This window comes from Chiloscyllium plagiosum, chromosome 46 (assembly GCF_004010195.1).
Source record: "Chiloscyllium plagiosum isolate BGI_BamShark_2017 chromosome 46, ASM401019v2, whole genome shotgun sequence".
Classification (NCBI taxonomy): domain Eukaryota; kingdom Metazoa; phylum Chordata; class Chondrichthyes; order Orectolobiformes; family Hemiscylliidae; genus Chiloscyllium; species Chiloscyllium plagiosum.
Genome location: NC_057755.1, coordinates 11708005 through 11729410, shown reverse-complemented (window position 1 = coordinate 11729410; position 21406 = coordinate 11708005). Strand labels below are relative to the sequence as shown.

At 41.2% G+C, this 21406-nt stretch overlaps 1 protein-coding gene across 4 annotated transcripts in view; it reads right to left on the bottom strand.

Annotated features, from left to right (window-relative positions):
* ccar1 (cell division cycle and apoptosis regulator 1) overlaps nt 1–21406 on the bottom strand; it is a 131172-nt gene that overhangs the window by 93749 nt on the left and 16017 nt on the right. For all 4 annotated transcript variants that reach the window (XM_043683131.1, XM_043683130.1, XM_043683132.1 and 1 more), the window contains exons 5-7: nt 17886–17918; nt 16600–16787; nt 8157–8271 (exon numbers count right to left, since the gene is read on the bottom strand). In XM_043683131.1, the coding sequence (XP_043539066.1) occupies nt 8157–8271; nt 16600–16787; nt 17886–17918 (336 nt within the window). The remainder of the gene's footprint in view (nt 1–8156; nt 8272–16599; nt 16788–17885; nt 17919–21406) is intronic.

Below are 21406 nucleotides of genomic sequence, written 5' to 3'. Positions count from 1 at the left end.
AGTAAAAATTAGATTAGATTAGTTAGTCACAGTGTGGAAATAGGCCCTTCGGCCCAACAAGTCCACACCGACCCGCTGAAGTGCAACCCACCCAGACCCATTCCCCTACATTTACCCCTTCACCTAACACTATGGGCAATTTAGCATGGTCGATTCCCCTAACCTGCATATTTTTGGACTGTGGGAGGAAACTAGAGCACCCAGAGGAAACTCATGCAGACATGGGGAGAATGTGCAAACTCCACATAATCGCCTGAGGTGGGAATTGAACCTGGGTCTCTGGCACTGTGAGGCAGCAGTGCTAACCACTGTACCGCCCAAACTAGATATCTGAGTTGTTTTGACCACAATTCAAACCTAACCTGTTTAAATTATGCCCCAGGATAATAAAATTCAACCTCTTTTTGCCAACCTCGAACCAATGAGATGATCCAATGTTTCGGGTATAAAGAAGCAGTCACAGAGATGTACCGCAGGGAAACAGAGCCTTCGGTCCAACTCATCCATGCCAACCAGATATCCCAACCCAACCTAGTCCCACCTGCCAGCACCCGGGCCGTATCGCTCCAAACCCTTCCTATTCATAAATCCATCCAAATGCCGTTTAAATGTTGCAATTGCATCAGCCTCCACCACATCCTCTGGCAGCTCATTCCATACCCATACCACCCTCTGTGTGCAAACGTGGCCCTGTAGGTCTCTTTTATATCTTTCCCCTTTCACCCTAAACCTATGTTCTCTAGTTCTGGAGTCCCTGACCCCAGGAAAAGACTTTGCCTATTTATCCTATCCATTCCCCTCATAATTTTGTAAACCTCTAATAAGGTCACCCCTCAGCCTCCGACGTGCCAGGGAAAACAGCCCCAGCCTATTCAACCTCTCCCTATAGCTCAAATCCTCCAACTCTGGCAACATCCTTGTAAATCTTTTCTGAACCCTTTCTAGTTTCACAACATCCTTCCGATAGGAAGGAGACCAGATTTGCATGCAATATTCCAAAAGTGGCCAAACCAATGTCTTGTACAGGCGCAACATGATCTTCCAACCCCTGAACTCAATTCTCTTTGACAGAGCGATTAACTGCCAGCAAAACACACTGTCGAAAGGTACCTTTTTCACATGAAACACCTTTGCAGCAGAAGACTGAAGACGACAGACAACCAATGACAACACCCACTGTGTGGTTTTGAAATTAAGTTGATATAATTTTAATATGGGTTTTTATGGGAACGGCATATTGTTTTAGAGTTGGAGGCAGATAATAAGTAACAGCACAACGTTAAGAAAAAGGGGGCTCAGTTGTTAAGTAACTGTTGCTTAATGTTTACTTTTAGAGTTAAAGAACAAATTGATATTTTTTCTTTAAATAATGAAACTTGGAAGTTCTCTGTCACACATACTTTAACAGATTATATGGGGAGGTGAGCTTCTCTAGGTGCTTGGTTCAATTTGCAGAAGAGCTCACTGCCGTGTTGTAACAGTTTGGGGACTTGGGTCCGTGATTTGGAAAGGTTTGGACAGATTTGGTCTGAGATTTGGACAGATTTGAACAGATTTGAACAGATTTGGGGCACAAAGATTTAAACACTTGTCGATTAGTATGCTAGATCTTTAAATAAAAGATGGGTGAGACAATTTTTTAATTTCGGTTACTTGCGGTTGGTTAAATTAAAAGAGAGAAAAATGGCTTTTGAAAAGTTCTGGGGTTTGAAGATGATCCCCAAATTTGCCAAGAAAGTTTATAAAGACAGAAGGCCATACTTTTAGAATTAGCAAATCAGTTAGAATTGAGTCTAACCAGGGACAAAAGTAAAACTGAAATTGTAAGGGAGTTAGTCAGGCACTTAGGTGTGTCAGAGAAACAGACAAGTACAGTCGAGTTAGAAAAACTTCAATTACAATTGAGGAAAATGGAGTTAGAAGATAAAGAAAAAGAAAGAAGAGCCATGAGAGAAGAAAAAGAGAGAGAGGAAAAAGAAAGGAGAGGGGAAAAGAAAAGAGAGAAAGGCAAAAGAAAGGAGAAAGAAGGTTCTTAGCTGAGCAAAGACAGAAGAGAGAGAAAAAGAGAGGTAGAGAGAATTCGAACTTAAGGAGTTCAGAATTAGTCAGGAAACTCAAGTTAACAGGATGGAAACAAAGACAGAAGGTGGCAGATATGCACAAATGTGAAAACATTATCACATTTTGATGAGAAAAAAGCCTTCCGTATTTCATGTGAAAAATTGGCTAGGCAGATGGAGCTTGTGGGTAATACTAGTTCAGACTGAGCTGGTAGGCAAAGCTAGTGAGGTATTTGCAGCGCTGTCAGATCACGGGTCAAGAGATTATGTGGATGTCACACAGGCTATTTTGATTGCTTTTGAATTGGTACCAGAATAGACAGCAGTTCAGAAACATAAAGAAGGAACCAGGTCAGAATTATATTGAACCTGAAAGAATTAAACAGCATCATTTTGGTAGATGGGTGTGAGCCTTAAAAATAAGTAAGACCTATGAGGCTCTGAGAGACACTATTCTGCTAGAGGAGTTCAAAAACTCACTTCCACAGATGAAGATAATTCATGAGGATGAACAGAAAGTACGAGAAGTGAGAACAGCAGCAGAGATGGCAGATGAATATGCATTGGCGCATGAAGCAAAATTTCACTTCCAGCAAAAATTTCATCCTATGAGGGATAGAAATTGGGAGCAGGGGAGATCCTATACACAAAACAAAGATTAGAGCACATTGGTAATTGTTTACCACACGTTAAAAACGAAACCCAAGAGGGTGAAAAGGAGGTGAAAGGCCTGAGATATTTTCACTGTGATGGAGTGGGACTCAGAAAATTACAGTACCGATGGTTTAAGGGGGGGCACCGGTAAAAGGTGGTTTCACTGCTAGAAGATGGGATACGTAAAGTAACAGTGCTGGTCGTTAAAGAAAGGCACTGTGGGAAAAGATGTGGTAAAAGAGACTAAGCCAGTGTCATTAATGAAAGTAGTAAAGGAAACCCTAAGAAAAGATGAGGAGTTGCAGGAGAGTACACAACCTAGGAAAGGCCTGGGTATGGAGTTAGTCCCTGATCTCCATAAAGACTTTGACTCTGTGGGTAAAGTTTACTTAGAAAGAAGAGGGAGAAGGGAAAGAAGTTGTAATTTTGAGAGATACAGGTTGTAACCAGTGTCCATTAGTCAGAGACAAACATATTCGCATTCTTTCTGACCTGTTACCCGAGAGAGTTGTAATTTGTGGGATAGATGGACAGAAATTTAGCGCTCCCCTATGTAAGATCAGGTTGGAGAGCCAAATCAAGACTGGGGAAGTAACAGTGGAAGTGATTGACAGAGTGGCAATTCCAGAAAAACAGTTTGTTCTTGGGAACGATTTAGCAGGATCCAAGGTAGGAGTGACACCCCTTGTTGTGGAGAAGCCAAAGGAAGACCAGGGAACTGAGGAGTTAAAAAAAAAATACCCTGGAATTTTACCAGACTGTGTAGTAACAAGATCTCATTATTATAAGTCACAATGCAAAGCTGAAACTAAAGAGACAGATGAAAGAGTTGAGGTTCAGTTAGCAGACATCCTGCTTGATATAGTGGTGTAGGAAAAACTTGTCCAAGAGGGGGTCAGGCAGAAGTATTTAGTCCTGAAAAGCTAATTAACTTACAACAGAAAGATGAGGCAATAAAAGGTGTATATATTGATGCATACTTAGAAAAGAAATCAGAATGTATTCCTGAGGGGTATTATCTTAAAGATAGAATCCTAAGACGAAAATGGAGACCAAGGCAGGTTAGTGTGGAGGAGAAATGGGCAGAAGTGCACCAGATTGTGCTGCCAGTAGCATACAGACAGGAAGTATTATGTGTAGCACATGAGTTACCAGTAGGAGGTCACTTAGATGTAAGTAGACTCAGGCTAAGGTAAAAAAAAATTTCTATTGGGCTGGAATGCACAAGGATGCGATTAACTTTAGCCGTACCTATTATAATGCCAAATGATAGGTAAGCCATAGGCGGTAATAAAATCAGCACCTTTGTTGCCAATTCCTGCATTTAAAGAATCTTTCAAGCGGGTTACTATGTAGGTTCCCTTCCGAAAACTAAATAATGGATTTGTCTACCAGATTTTCAGAGGCAATTCCGTTACGGAGTATTATATAAAAAGGGGGGCAGAGGAATTAGTAGCTTTCTTCACGCAGTATGGACAACCTAGAGAGATTCAGTCAGACCAAGGGTCTAATTTTACTGCAAGGCTGTTTAAGGAATCCATGGAGTGCTTAGGCATATAGCACTTTAAATCAAGTGCATATCATCCTGAATCCCAGGGAGCTTTGGAAAGGTGACATCAGACCGTGAAGACTATGATAACAGCATACTGTCAGGATTACCTGAATGATTAGTACTGTTTTCCATTAGAGATGCGCCAAACAAATCTACTCTGTTTACTCCCGTTGAGTTAATATTCAGACATGAAGTAAGAGGGCCTGTGAAACTAATTTTTAAAAAGTTGACAGGACCGAAGTTGGAGATCTCAAACTCAGATTATGTATTGGAGGTGAGGGAGAGATTAAATCAGACAGGTAAGTTAGCTAAACAGCACCTGAAGAGGGCATTGCATAGGTGGCAGATAAAAACTTGGAGGTTTTCACGTGGGGATGACTTATTAGTATTGTTATCAATGGTAGGATATCCCTTCAAAGCCAGGTTTAGTGGCCGCTATCAAATAAAGATACCAGATAGAAAAATTACTGTATCGGGTATGTCATGTGAATATGTTGAAACCTTACTATAATAGAGAGAAGGAACTGGAAAAACAGGTGTTAGTTACTGCCCTGCAGAGTGAGGAATGAAATCTAGATGTCTTGGAGTTTGATGTGCCTCAAAATACATTAAACAATGAGGAAGTTCTTGAGAAGTGGGATAGGTTAGTGAACTCTGTCTCAGGAACAAAGAACCCAGTTGAAATGTTTGTTGCAGCAATACGAGGACATATTAAATTAATTCCCTACAGTATGGAAACTGGCTGTTTGGCCCAACAAGTTCACACCGACCCTCCAAAAAGTAACCCATAACTTATATTTACCCATGACTAATGCACCTAACACTATGGGCAATTTAGCCTGGCTAATTCACTTGACATGCACATCTTCGGACTGTGGAAGGAAACCAGGGCACCCGGAGGAAACCCACGCAGAGACGGGGAGAATGTGCAAACTCCCCGAAGCGGGAATCAAACCCGGCTCCCTGGTGCTGTGATGCTACAGTGCTAACCACTGAGCCACCATGCCACCCAAAAGGAAGCAGGAATAAGATGTGGAGGACTAATGCTATTGTGTGAGGGAGAAGTAGGGAAATGCTGATCTGATTAAACAACATCTCCATTTAATCTTTCAAAGACACGCAGGTCCAGAAGGAAGTGGGCGTGATGCTCAATGAAGGTATCATTGAACCGAGTCAGAGTGAGTGGAGTTCGCCGATCATGTTAATTCCCAAACCTGACGAGACTCAATGATCTTGTATGGACTATCGAAAGGTCAATGCCATAACAAAATCGGACTCATATCCAATACCACGATTGGAGGACTGTACAGAGAAAGCTGGACAAGCCAGTTACATCACAAAGTTGGACCTACTGCGTGATTATTGGCAGGTACTTTTATCAGAGGAAGCGAAAGAAGTTTCTGCATTTGTAACCCCAAATGGGCTCTCTCAATTCAAAATGATGCCTTTAGGAATGAAAAGCACACCAGCCACATTCAAAAGACTCGAGAACAGAGTTATGGCTAGGTTAACAAACTATGCAGTCTATCTGGATGATGTAGTGAACTTTACTGAGTCATGGAAAGATCACATGGTACAGTTGGCAGGGCTCTTTGAACGACTACAAGTAGCAAAACTGGTAATAAGCTTAAACAAAACAGAATTCACAAAGGCAGAGGTGACATTCTTGGGACAGAACACGGTCATGGAAGACTGACCCCAAGACAAAGGCCATCAAGGAATTTCCATGACCAACCTCGAATAAGGGATGCTTCGATTTTTGGGACTAAGCAGATTCTACCAGAAGTTTGTTCCTAACTTCAGCAGCATTGTAGCACTGCTAACAGATTTACTGAAGAAGAACTCAAAATTTCGGTGGACAGAACAATGCCAGAAGGTATTTGACAATTTAAAAGTGATATTAACCACTGAACCAGTTTTAGCTACACCAAATTTTTTAAAACCCTCCAAAGTTTGTGGGCAGCATGATGGCTCAGTGGTTAGCACTGCTGCCTCACAGCACCAGGGTCCCAGGTTTGATTCCAGCCTCGGACGACTGTCTGCGTGGAGTTTGCACGTTCTCCCAGTGTCTGCGTGGTTTTCCTCCAGGTGCTCCGGTTTCCTCCCACAGACCCAAGATGTGCAGGTCAGGTCAGTTAGCCACGCTAAAATTGCCCATAGTCTTAGATGCATTAGTCAGAGGGAAATAGGTCTGGAATGGGCTACTCTTCGAAGGATCGGTGCGAATCTGTTGGGTCGAAGGGCCTGTTTCCACACTGTAGAGAATCTAATCTAATCTAAAAAAGTTGCAATCAATGCTAGCGATATAGGAGTTGGAGCTGTACGGTGAGGGAATTGAATGGCTAATTGGCTACTTTTCAAAGAAACTCCACACCCAATAGAAAAAATACTCTACCATCGAAAAGGATTTACTGAGTTTGGTACTGGCCTTAGAACATTTTAATGTTTATGTGACGAACAATGTGTTGGAGACAGTTGTCACAATCCTCTTATATTTTGGAACGATTTAAAGAATAGGAGATTATTTCATTGGAGTTTTATGCTATAGACTTTGCGTGATCAAGGATTTTACAGATAAAGTATAGATAAGATTGAACAGATACTTTATATATATTTGTATACAGAAATTAATACTAACTTAGATTAATGCCCTATGTATTTCATTGTAAAGGGATTAAGCATTAGAAAAAAAATGATGTCATCTTTCCATCATTTTTTTCTTAGTGGGGAAGTGTTATGAAATTATGCACTGTGCCTTTAAATGCGTGTGAAAGCTATTTTGCACTGAGAACTTGCAGGCACCTGTCATGTGACTGACTAGCAGTTTCAGAGTGTACTGGAAAACTGAAAATGTAACATTTGGCTGTCAATTAGATAACTGAGTTGTTCTGACCACAATTCAAACCTAACCATTCATTTTAAATTATGCACCAGGATACTAAAACCCAATCAAGTTTGAATTTTGTCTTTTTGCCAACCTCAAACCAATGAGACGATCCAATGTTTGGGGTGAAAGAAGCAGGCTTTTTGACAGTTAGGCAGAGAGACCAACTTCCATCGACAGAGTAACTGGCAGCAAAACACTCTCTATCAAAGATACCTATCTCATGAAACATTTTTGCAGCAAAAGACTGATGACAACCCAGGGAAATCTTCAGCCAGAAGATGATAGACACTGATGACAAAAGCTGCTTTGTGATTTTGAAATTAAGTTGAAGTAATTTCAATACAGGTTTTTATGGGAACAGTATATTGTTTTAGAATTGGAGGCAGATAATAAGTCATTAGGAGAAAGGGGACTTACAGTTGTAAACAGCAGTTGTTTAATGTTCACTTTTAGAGTCAAGGAATGAATTGTTTTTTTTCTTTAAATAATGGAATTTGGGAGTTCTCTGTCAGTCATACTTCAACAGATTATGAGGTGAGGTGAGGTTTTCTGATTGTTTGGTTTAATTAGCAGAAGGTTTCACTGCCATGTTGTAACAAGATGTTAAAGTATGTATATACAGATCATTTTAATAATCTAATTTTCCATAGTAAAGTTTATTCAATTTGCCAAAGCCATGGAATCTAGAGACTTTATTCTCTAAAGTACCTGGGATCTTAAACTTTGATTGCAAGAAGAAAAAGTGTTACTGGCCTAAATTTGCCTGTCTCATCCAAGAGTGTAGCAGAGTGCAGTAGAGTGTGACTACATGTGGAATTGCAGCCAAATGAACCTCATAAAATATCGGAATGATATGCAAAATGCATTTTCACATGAGATTTAGGGAACAAGTTCAGTGACATCCTCTTGCACAGAAAAAAGAGTGGATTGAATTGTACAATATACAAATAAGTTCCAAAGTATTAAATCAAACTTTCAAATTGTTTCATTCAGTTAATTTCACCTGGTTGGGTAGAGTCTGTATTCGCTGGGCGTTCCATTTGAAGGGCATGTTGGGGTTGTAAGCAGCTTCAACCAGAACTCTATCTCCTACCTGGGGGGCCTTGCCTTTCACAGCACTGGTTAACACAAAAACATTCAGTCAATACATTACAGCAAAACGAGAGATTAACACACATACAATGAACAACAACTTGACTCAATGCTAGCTTTGAAACAGGCAAGTATAGCAAAAAAAATGAATTTTAACAGACAATCCGTTTCCATTCATTACACTTCAGTGCAGAGATCATTAATTATTTGCCTTGAATGGTGCTCAGATATATAAGAATTTGCCACTTAACTGGTTGCAGCGAGTTGCTGAATGGTAGTGTGCGCTTGAAGTGACAAGTTATTTTCATGAATTGTCATCTGTTTCCATGCTTTACCTACACTTCGTCCAGTCTACACATTACACTCAGCAATATTACTTTAAGTCACAATACAGAGCTTCAAACGTACACTGACAACATCCAATTCCACCTAGTCATCTCTCAACTTGCCTTGCTCAGTCTTGACATTGCCTCACTGCGCCCTGGAGTTGAGAATACCAAAGATTAAGAATGGGAGTGCCTAGTGGGCCTCTTTTAATAAGTATCACTTGTACTGAGTGAAGAAACAAACATCGGTCACTGGGTATCTGACATTGACTTTCATGAAGTTCTGTTGCACAATATGTGGTGTCGCTGCCTCTTAGCATCCAAGCTGTAATCCTACCTTGATGGTTCACCATGAGCATTCATAACTCAGCCTAACAGTCTGAACAGCAATCTGCAAATCTTTCTCACAAGCAACAATAGCGGGTAGTGGGAGCAGGAGAGATGTCTGGTCAACTAAGTGATGGAAAGAAAGTTGGATCCTCTCCCATCAACTATTCACAGCTTCAGGATGCAGCATACATGTTGAACTCTCCAAGCGAACTGTAACACCTACGGCGCTGAGATAATATATTAGCATAGAGAATAGCAGGAAGCAGTTGTGATAAATGGGTCATTTTTAGAGTAAGTGTCGTGCCACAATGATCAGTATTGGGGTTCGATTACTTATGATCTTGAGAAAGTTTTCTTTCAGAGGGTCACTTATCTGCAAAGGGGTGGTTACCTCAATTGGTTGGACAGCTGGTCTGTGATGCAGAGTCATGCTAACATACTAGTTCTATGATGTTTACAGTTTATGATCCATAAAACAAGATAATCAGATTTGGTACTTGTCCAATCATTTATAGAATCACTGAACTGTTTCATATAGAAGCTGGCCATTTAGCCCATTATGTCTGCACTGACTCTCCAATCGAGTTTCATGATTCAGTACCAATCTTCTATCTTTCACCACAACCTTGAACATTATTTATGTTAGCAAGTTTTGAGAAGATCTGTAACTTGGGTTGAGGTTCTGGATGTAGGTTTGCTCGCTGAGCTGCAAGGTCCATTTTCAGACATTTCATCACCATACTAGGTAACATCACCAGCGAGCCTCCGGATAAAGCACTGGTGGTGTAGCCCGATGTTTAAACAATCATCTCATGTCCTCACCTCTTATGGTGTTGCAGAATGTACCATTTGTATCTACTTGCACCAAATCTCCAAGCAATGTATTCTAGTTCCTTACCACCTGCTGTATGAAGTATTTTAGACCACACAACAGTACAGGCCCTTCGGCCCATGATGTTGTGTCGAGCATTTATCTTAATCTAAGATCAAACTAACCTACACACCCTGTGAGTTACTGCCGTCCATGTGCATGTCCAGACTCTACCACCACCGCTGGCAGTGTATTCCATGCACCCACCACTCTCTGCCTAAAGAACCTAACTCTGACATCTCCCCGTACCTTGCTTCAATCACCTTAAAATTATGACCCCTCGTGACAACCATTTCTGCCCTGTGGAAAAAAGTATCTGGCTATCTACTCTATGCCTCTCATTACCTTGACCCCTCCTCTCTCAGTGTGAAAAGCACTATCTTATTCAGCCTCTCTTCATGGGTCCAACCCTCCAATCCAGGCAGCATCCTGGTAAATTTCCTTTGTATCCTCGCTAAAGCATCTACATTCTTCCTATAATGAGGCAACCAGCACTGGACACAATATTCCAACTGTGGTCTAACCAGGGTTTTATAGAGCTGCAGCAAAACCTTGCAGCTCTTAAACTCAATCCCCCTGTTAATGAAAGCCAAAACACTACACGCCTTCCTAACAACCCTATCAACTTGGGTGGTGACTTCGAGGGATCTATGTACGTGACCCCAATATCCCACTGTTCCTCCAACTGCCAAGAATCCTATCTTTAACCCTGTATTCAGCATTCAAATTTGACCTTCCAAAATTAATCACTTTGCATTTATCCAGGTTGAATTCCATCTGCCACTTCTGAGCCTAGCTTTGCATCCTATCAATGTCATGTGGTAGCCTGCAACAGCCCTCGACACCACCACCAATCTTAATGCAATTGGCAAACTGACTAACCCACCCTTCCACTTCTTCATCCAAGTCATTTATAAAAAATACAAAGAGCAGAGGCCCAATAACAGATCCCTATGAGACACCACTGGTTTCTGACCTCCAAACAGAATATTTTCGATCCACTACCACCCCCGTATCCCCTAACTCCTAACTTTCTGTATGAGCCTATCATGGGGAACCTTATCAAATGCCTTACTGAAATCATATACACCACATCCATTGTTCAACATTTGTCAACTTGTCTCGTTACATCCTCAAAGAACTGAAAAAGGCTTGTGAGGCATGTCCTACCCCTCACAAAGCCAAGTTGACTATCTTTAATCAAATTACTTTTTTCTAAATAGTCATAAATCCCATCACCCAGAATCCTTTCCAATACCTTGCCTCCACAGATGTAAGACTGACTGGTCTATAATTACCAGGGATTTCTATATTCTCTTTGTTGACCAGAGGAATAACATTTACCTCAATACATTTTTCTTTTGCGAATTACCCAAAACTAATGCCCTCTTTTTCAATTCTTTTACGAGCAGGAACAGATCCTCCCCTAATCTACTGTCTCTTGCATCACCATGATTTTTAAAACAATCAAATCTCCTCTTGGCCTTTTCTTCAAACATCAGCATCAATTAAACCATCCAGATTTATAGTCGGTTCTGGATTCTGTAATGCACAATGACCACAACACAGGACAAGCATTGGTTTTTAAGTGACATTTGGCAGGACATCTCTGATCCAGAAACTTGTCAGGAAATAGTGTGCAGGGAAGCAGTCTCTGAATAGTGCGGGAAGGAACGGGGGCCTGGAAGCAGCATGGGGAGGAATGAGACCCCATTGCAGTGCAATGTACCTTGGTGCAGCTGACTGCTGGTGAAGCAGGACTGTTGTTGGACTGGGGCCTGGCGCGGGTAGTCAGACCCATGTATTGTGCTGCTGTTTGAAACTCTTTATGGGACATAATGTCAATTTTAAAAATATATAATAACTACCTTATTTCTAACTTTATTTTGGACACTAAGTCATGCTACTAATTTTCCTTTTATTCCTTTTCTTCCTGTTTATATCCAAGTACTTAGGTATTGTACCTAAGATGGCGCCATTGGAGGCAGCCATTGCAAAAACATTTCACTGTATTCCTATGTTTCTGCATTGGAGTGACAATAAAGGATATTCTATCTACAGTGACAAAGACCATTCATTAAAGAAGTCCATGACAAAAGGATATTAGGATTCAATCACAATCGGTAAAGAGACAGCCAGGGCTGTCTGTTGTGTATACATTGCTGGAAAGGCGCAGAGTCAATATCCATAATGGCTGAGGTTACTACGAAGGATTCTCCTCACCTGTAGTGTGTGGTGACCCTCAAGTTAAACCAGCACCAGTCATCTCTCTGTAATGACGGAGCAGCCCTATGGTTCTCTGAGACCATGGCAATTTTTAGTTTCGATTTGCAGAATTTTATACACGAGACAGCAGTGAAGGTTGTGTTATTTAATATATTAAGACTGAGGCTCTTTCATTGATAAGCATCATGGAGGCCAGACAGGAAAGTAGAGTTTAGCCTCTTACAAGACCAGCCATGATCTTGTCAAATGGTTAACAAGGTTAAATGGATGACTCCTGCTCTTAATTCTTACATTTTGGTGAAGAAATTCCTCATGTCTTAAATAACAAACTTGAGCTTGTTAAGGGGAAATTTGGGTATAATGTGAGTTATCCAAATGAATTTCCAACTGAAGTGAGGTATAGTTTTAGTTAACTTCACAAGCAATAATAATTTAATATTCATCTTCCATTTATTCTTATTTAAGAAATTAGTACAGTTTAAATAAGTTAATTAAACTCCATAAGCATGTTCAGATACTTATGCAGCAGACAGAGTTTCTATGAAAATGCAACGTGGCTGAACCAGCATTAATTCTGAAGCATTATCTGGAAATGGAAAAAGAAGATGACCCCTACCATGACAAGAAAGACAAAGTAATAGGGTTTAGTCAAGGATGAGAACAAAGCAGAGGCTTTGGAGAAGAGATAGGACGGCAGAAAAGAAGATAGGATGCACTGAGGCTAGAGGTAATAAGTGCATTTTGGAATTTGTAAAAAAACACTGTTTGCCTAAATCCAAGTGTACTGTCTACATATAATTTCAAAATAGAAATATCTGATGAATCCTCATTGACTTAGAGTGCTACTCGGAATCTTCTCTGGAGTGGGTTCTCCCAATGTAGGCTCAATCAACAATAGCTGACCTGTACCTTGAAGCACCTGAGATTATTTCATAAAACAATCTGCCACAACACCTGCCTCAGAATTGTTCTGAGGAAGGGTCACTGAAACCACAATGTTAACTCTGATTTCTTTCCACAAATGCTGTCACAGCTGCTGAGCCTTTCCAGCAATTTATGTTTTTGTTTCTGATTTCCAGCATCTTCAGTTCTTTCAGCTGATATTTAAGGGACCTAGTTTTGAATTGCACCATGGCAGATGATGATACTTGAGTTCAATAAAAATCTGGAAATAAAAATCATGATGACATGATATTATTGTCTATTGGAAAAACTTACGTATTCACTCTTATCCTTTGGAGAAGGAAAACTGCTCTCTTTACTTGGTTTGAGACTCCAGACCCAACAATGCAGGTCCTTCTTAACTGTCTGCTAAACTGTCCTAAAATGAGCCTACAGTCACATCAACAGCTGGAAAATCTCAAAAAATTGAAAGATAATGGATGAACGACCTAGTACTGACTAAGGCACTGAAAACAACAATTAATCTGTTCTGTTGACCCTGCAAAGTTCTAATGACATCAGGGGGCTAGTGCCAAAATTGGGAGAACTGCTTCACAGACTAGACAAGCAACAGCCTGACAAAGTCATATCCATGGCACCACATCATACAATGCTCTCAGATCCCTGGGAGTATGTCCTGTCCCATCAGAAGAGTGGTAAATAATCAGGAGGGAGTTGATCGGGGTGTCCTCAACTTTGACTCTGGATCCCATGAAGTCAATTGGTACTAAGTCAAATATGAGCAAAGAAACCTCCTGCTAATTACCATGTTGCCCTACTTCCTAATCTCATCTGGTGAATCAGTTCTCCTCCATGCTTAGAGAAAGCATTGAGGATGGTAAGGGTACAAATTGGACTCTGGTTAGGGATTTCAATGTCCACCACTGATCGAGTTGGTTGAATCCTAATGGACACTGCTGCTAGATGGGGTCTGCAGTTGATAGGGAGGGAACTGACAAGAAGGAAAATCACATTTGACCTCAACTTCACCTGTATCAGTCCATGACTACATTAATAAAGTGACCACCGCACATTCCTTGTGGAAATGAAGCACCATCTTCACACTGAGAATACCTAACACCATGTCATATGACACAATCATTTTACCAAATGGGATAGATTAAAGTTCAACACTGGTATGCATAAGGCACTATAGGCTATCAGCAGAATTGCAAAACAACATCATAGCTCAGGTTATCCCTGATTAACCATTACTATCGAGCCAGTGGGGTCAACCCTGATTTGTTCAGAGTAATCGGGACAAAATCCTGGAATTCCATTCCCAAAACCATTGGGGGATAACTTCAGCACATGGACTGCAATGGTTCAAGAAGGCAGCTCACCATTACCTTCTCCAGGGCAACTAGACATGGGGAATAAATGCTGAACCAGCCAGTGATGCTTATGTTCAAAGACAAAGAAATGTATGTAGAACACAGGAGAAAAATCCCATAAGCAGCACGAGGAATGCTTAAAAATGGGATGTCAACCAGATGAAGCTATAAGTCTACTTCCGTGCCAAACAGCATAAACAGTAAGCGATACTGAGCTAGGGGGATCAGATCTACGCTCTGCAGTCCTGCAACCGAGAGTCGTGAATGGTGGTGGACAACAGAACAACTCCCTGGAGAAGGTGGCTCCACAAATATTCACACCCAGCACATCAAGGTGAAGGACTTGCACCAATCTTCACCCACAAGTGTTGAGTGAATGATCCATCTCTGTCCTTACAGTCATATGTGCGAGTTTTTGACCAATTCAATTCACTCCATGTGATATAAAGAAACAGTTGAAGGCACTAATTACTACTGCAAAGGTTATGGGCGCTGACAACACTCCAACAATAGTACTGAAGTCTTGTGCTTGACACCATCCAGGTGACAGCAGCCCACTTGACTGGCACCGCATCCACGAACAATCCACTCTCTCCAACACTAATGCTCCGTAGTAGTGTATACAATCTACATGATGCATTGCACAAATTCATCAAGGTTCTTTAGCCCCTATCAAACCAAACATCAATCCTGAAGGACAGGGGCAGCACATACATGGAAACACCTCTACTGCAAGTTTCTTTGCAACCGACTGACTGCGATGACATCAAAACATATCTGTTCCTTCAGTGTTGCTTGCGGTTCTACCTATAGCAAATGGACTGCAGTGGTTCAAGACAGCTTACGCCCACATTCCCGTGGGTAACTAGGGATGGGCAATATACATTAGTCCAAGCAGTGATGCCCACATCCCATGAATAAATTTTAAAAATGCCATAACTTGGTCCAGTGCTACTTTGTTGTCTAGGCAGTCTCTCCCATCCTACATTTGGACTCAAGCTCTTTTGTCCATATTTAGACCAAGGCTGTAACAAGATCAGAAGCCAAGTGGTCCGAGTAGAACCTAAACTCAGCATCTCAAGCTGCTTATTCCTCCAAAAGTGTTTCTTTATAGCATCAGTCACACTCACTGTGACTCCAATAATTTACAATAGACTGAACTGGATTTACTTAATTTTGGATTTCATTGACTGGATCAAATCTATCCTATTTTTAGTGGACAGAACATAACTGGACAGAAGCATAACGTAGACGAACTGGAACCTTCCTGGGTCAGCTACTTGCACAACACATGTCTTCAGTAATAGAGCAGGATGTTGTCAGGGTCTATAATGATTGCGAACCAAGGCCCTTAGTTATTTTGTGATAATCACATGGACTTGAATTTGCTGAAGACGGGTAACTGTGATGCTGTGATCCCAAGAGGAAGGCGAATTAGTTCATTCACATGGCACACCTGACTGGAGACAGTTGCAAAAGCTTTAGCTTCATCTTTGCCCTCATTCAAGATTTGGTTATTAAAGCGTTCATTCCAACTGATGATTAGAATTGGTGAAAATACAGAGCTTTGATCCCATGCGTTATTGTTAAGAATTATTTATCTCTATCAATTGTTGAATGTCAGTGTCTTCTCCCCTGATCCTCAGCAGAAACTCCCAAAGGTGAAACTACAAGAAACTGAACAAAGACAGTATAGCATACACATTAATTAAGAGGTCTAATGCAATACTTGGCTTCATCATAAAGGAAGTGATATCACTATTATATAAAGATGTGATCTCCCAGTTGGAGTGGTGTCTCCACTTCAAAAATACACTGATTTTGGCAGGGCTGTGGTGCAGATCTGGGGAACAGTGTTACATTATGAGACTAGTTTACATCAAATAATCTTGCATTCCCTAAAAATAGAAAACTAAGGCCTGATCTTAATGTAGTACTTAAGATAAAGGATTCAACAGGATAGGTGGACAGAAATCATTTCTTCTCGTGGTGTTTGGTGTGAAGTGCATAGTGAACAAAGGAATGCAAATTTAAAGTTAGAGTAAGGTTACTCTCAGATAACGCCAGGAAGCCATTCTTCACACAAACACGAGTGGAAATCTAGAACTGTTTCTCTTGAAGAGGTGATGAAACTGACAGTCAACTGAATATTTTGAAATTGAAATTCACATTTTCCTTTGATAAGGGCATTAAGGGTTACAGAACCAAACCAAATGGAGTTAGGATATAAATAAATTATGATCTAATTGACCAGTGGATCAGGTTTAAACGACTAAATGACTTCCTCAAGTTTCTAATTTGTCAGGTTAAACATTAAACACAAACCTCAGCTGAAAGAAGACGTCTTCATCCACAAAACCAAATGTGTCGTGAAGCTTAGTTACTACTCCAGTGAAGACCCGTTGCTTCTGAGGTTGGGTCTGCTGTTGTGTAGCCCGCGGTGTTGGGTAAGACACGGTGATTTGAGCTGTTGTCTGTGGGGCATTGAGACTTGTGGGTAAAGCCACTGCTGGCTGAAAATAAAACAAGTACATGGAATAAGTGGTCACAGTTATAGACTCAAACCAACAGAAATGTTTTTGTAAAATTTAATGTTCAAAGAACATCATGCTCTGCGCATAACTCCACAAGTTATGACAAATACTGTTTAACATTCAGAGCAGTTGTCATCAAGGAAAAGGTTGCATACTGAATGAACCAATTTGCACGCAAGTGGGATTGATATATTACTTGTGACAATTATTCGCCTTGCAAAGTAACTTGCACTTGCAAATACCTTAGGGCTCATTAGGTAATTACACTTCACAGCATACAACAGTTGTCCAGTTTGGATGGTAAAACTTTTGACCACTAGTCTGTGCCAGTTCAGCAGTAATACCTCAGCAATAGACAATACTCGGTTAACAAGCAAAAATACAGTCAGCCTGGGAATACTGGCGCTCTGGCTGTAATGTGTAGGCATGTAGTGGTTGGGCCTAGACAGGTTCAGAGTTGGGCATGAATCCTCCCATTGCTCAATAGCCTGTCAATCCTTACTGTCAAGCAAGTACTTGAATTGGACAGTGGGAACATTAGTCAGTAAGAAACTTGGGAATCTTTCCCTGCTCTACCTACAAAAAGGGGAAAGTGCTGCACATTAAACAAAGACTACAAAACAAAAAGCAATAAATTAAAAAATGATGACACATCCCATGGATTTATCAATACAGCATTTTGATTTAAAATTTCTACATTCCTGAAAAAAGGAGGTTGAAACCAAAGAAGCTCACATTTGCAGGATAAGAATTTGAGGCTCAAATTCTTTAACATTATCAATAAACTTATTATTGATTATTGATTAATTGCATCATTAATTATCAACAATACAATCACGAGATTATTTCTGCAGAGTGATATACATTTTGTAGTATGTCAAATCATGAGGAACATATAAAGGAGGAGAAATTATTACTGTATCAGCTGTAGTCCATGGGCACCATTTCTATCAGAACTCAAATAAAGCACAAATCAGACAGGCAAGGTTGCAAAATCACACAAGCTATGAACAAAATAATTTCACTTGGGAATAAAGCCCAAAGCTCAGCTGTAACAAAAATAAGTTGAAAACTTACTTGGGGAAGTAAAGCTTGTGGAGGCTGCTGCAGCTGAAGAAAAGGAGAAAGTTAACGTTTACATTCAAATTCCTCAATGCTGAAGACTTCTAAATCATTCACATCAACCTCCAGACTCTGAAAATACAGTACTCCCTTGACCACCTATCAGAACTGACTCCACTTCAGTGGTCATGACTGAGTTCAGGAGCCAGTCAGATAGTCAAAGTGCACAATGCAACCTAGAACAATACAGCACAGAACAGGCCCTCGATGTTGCGCTGACCTGTGAACTATTCTCAACTCATCCCCTTATACTATCCCATCATCATCCATGTGCTTATCCAAGGATTGTTTAAATCTCACTAATGTGGCTGAATTAACTACATTGGCAGATAGGGCATTCCACGCCCTTACCACTCTCTGAGTAAAGAGCCTGCCTCTGACATCTGTCTTTAATCTATCACCCCTCAATTTGTAATTACACCCCTAAGTACAAGCTGACATCATCATCCCCTGAAAAAAGACTTTCATTGTCTACCCTATCTAATTCTCTGATCATCTTGTATGTCTCTATCAAATCCCCTCTTAGCCTTCTTCTTTCCAATGAGAACAGACCCAAGTCTCTCAGCCATTCATCGTAAGACCTTCCCTCCAGTCAGCAACATCATGGTAAGTTTCCTATGCACCTTTTCCAACGCTTCCGCATCCTTCCCGAAATATGGTGACCAGAACTGTACAGGATATTCCCAAGTGTGGCCGCACTAGTGTTTTGTATAGTTGCAGCATGATATTGCAACACCGGAACTCAATCCCTCTACCAATGAAATCTAACACACCGTATGCCTTCTTAACAGTGCTATCAACCTGGTTGGCAACTTTCATGAATCTATGTACATGGACTCCAAGATCCCCCTGCACATCCACACTACAAGAATCTTTCCATTGACCCAGTACTCCACCTTCCTGTTATTCTTCCCAAAGTGCATCGCCTCACATTTAACTACATTGAACTCCATTTGCCACCTCTCAGCCCAATTCTGCAGTTTATCCAAGTGCCCCTGCAACCTGTAACCTTCTTCCAAACTGTCCACTACTCCACCGTCTTTAGTGTCATCTGCAAATTTACTAATCCATCCATCTATGCCTGTGTCTAAGTCACTTATAAAGATTACAAACAGCAGTGGTCCCAAAACAGATCCTTGTGTCACACCACTAGTAGCCGGACTCCAAGCTGAATATTTTTCATCAACCACCACTCACTGCCTTCTTTCAGAAAGCCAGTTTCTAATCCAAACTGCTAAATTACCCTCAATCCCATGTATTTTCTCCAACAGCTACTATGTGGAACCTTATCAAAGGCTTTACTGAAGTCCATGCATACCAGGTCAACTGCCCTACCCTCATCTGCTTGCTTGGTCACCTTCTCAAAAAACTCAATGAGGTTTGTGAGACACGACCTGCCCTTGACGAAACTATCTGAAATCAAATTGTTGCTTGCTAGATGATTATAAATCTTACCTCTTATAATCCTTCCCAAAATCTTTCCTACAACAGAAGTAAGGCTCACTGGTCTATAATGACCTGGGTCATCTCTACTGCCCTTCTTGAACAAGGGCACAACATTTGCAATCCTCCAGTCCTCAGGTCCTAAACGTGTAGACAATGATGACTCAAATATCAAAGCCAAAGGTTCTGCTATCTCTCCCCTAGCTTCGCAAAGAATCCTCGGATAAATCCCATCCAGCTCAGGGGTCTTGTTTACTTTCCTGTTCGTAACTAACCTCGATCCTTTCTAGTCTAATATTTCATATTTCATTTTTCTCCTCTACAATATTCTCCTTTTCCTGGGTGAAAGCCGATGAGAAATGCTTTCTCTCCACTCTCCACAGGGTCCACACTCAACTTCCCACTTCTGTCACTGACTGGGCCTATTCATCGTTTTATTCACCCTAGTCATCCTTTTATCCCTCACATACCTATAAGCAGCTTTAGGGTTCTCCTTTATTCTATTTGCTAAAGACTGCTCAGGTCCTCTCTTTGCTCTTCTTAACTCTCTCTTTAAACCCTTCCTAGCTGATCTGTAATTCTCCATTGCCTCATCTGAACCATCTTGTCTCGTCAACACATAAGCCTCCTTCTTCCGATTAACAAGAGATGCAATTTCTGTAGTAAACCACGGTTCCCTTACCTTATCACTTCCTCCCTGCCTGACAGGGACATACCTATCAAGGACACGCAATATCTGTTCCTCAAACTAGCTCCACATTTCCATTGTCTGCATCCCCTGCATTTTGCTACCCCATTCTATGCATCCTAATTCTTGCCTAATCGGATTATAATTACCCTTGCCCCATCGATAACTCCTGATCTGTGACATGTACCTACCCCTTTCCATTGCTAAACTAAACATAACTAAATTATGGTAACTCTCTCCAAAGTGCTCACCCACAACTAAATCAAACAACTGGCCTGGTTCATTACCAAGCACAAGATCAAGTGTGGCATCTCTTCTTGTTGGCTCTTCGACATAGTGTCAGGAAACCCTCCTGCATACATTGGACAAAAACTGATCCATCCGATGTACGAGAGTTATAGCATTTCTAGTCAATGTTGAGATAGTTAAAGTCCCCCATAATGACCACCCTGTTCCTTTCACTCCTGTCCAGAATAATTTTGCCTATCCTCTCTTCCACCTCACTGGAACTCTGCGGAGGCCTATAAAAAACTCCAAGCAGTGTGACCTCTCCTCTCTTGTTTCTAACCTCAGCCCACACTACCCCAGTAGATGAGTTCTCATCAAAAGTTCTCTCAGCCACCATTATACTATCCTTGACTAACAAGGCCACACCTCCCCCTCTTTTATCGCCTTGCCTGTTCTTAATGAAAGAACTAAACCCTGGAACCTACAACACCCATTCCTCACCCTGCTCTATCCATGTCTCCGAAATGGCCACAACATCGAAGTCCCAGGTACCTATCCATGCTGCAAGCTCACCTACCTTATTCCGGATACTTCTGGCGTTGAAGTAAACCAGCTTGCTGTCAGCCAACACATTCCTGTGACCGTGAAATCTTGTCCCTGTCCTCCCTACTCTCATCCTTCTGTGCACTGCAGATGATACGAAGATTGGTGGAGTTGTGGATAGTGAGGAGGGCTGTTGTCGCCTGCAAAGGCACTTAGATATGATGCAGAGCTGGGCTGAGGAGTGGCAGATGGAGTTCAATCCTGCCAAGTGTGAGGTTGTCCATTTTGGAAGGATAAATAAGAATGCGGAATACAGGGTTAACGGTAGGGTTCTTAGTAAGGTGGAGGAGCAGAGGGATCTTGGGGTCTATGTTCATAGATCTTTGAAAGTTGCCACTCAGGTGGATAGAGCTTGTAAGAAGGCCTATGGTATTAGCGTTCATTAGCAGAGGGATTAAATTCAAGAGTCGTGAAGTGATGTTACAGCAGTACAGGACTTTGGTTCGGCCACATTTGGAGTACTGTGTGCAGTGCTGGCCGCCTCACTTTAGGAAATATGCGGAAGCTTTGGAGA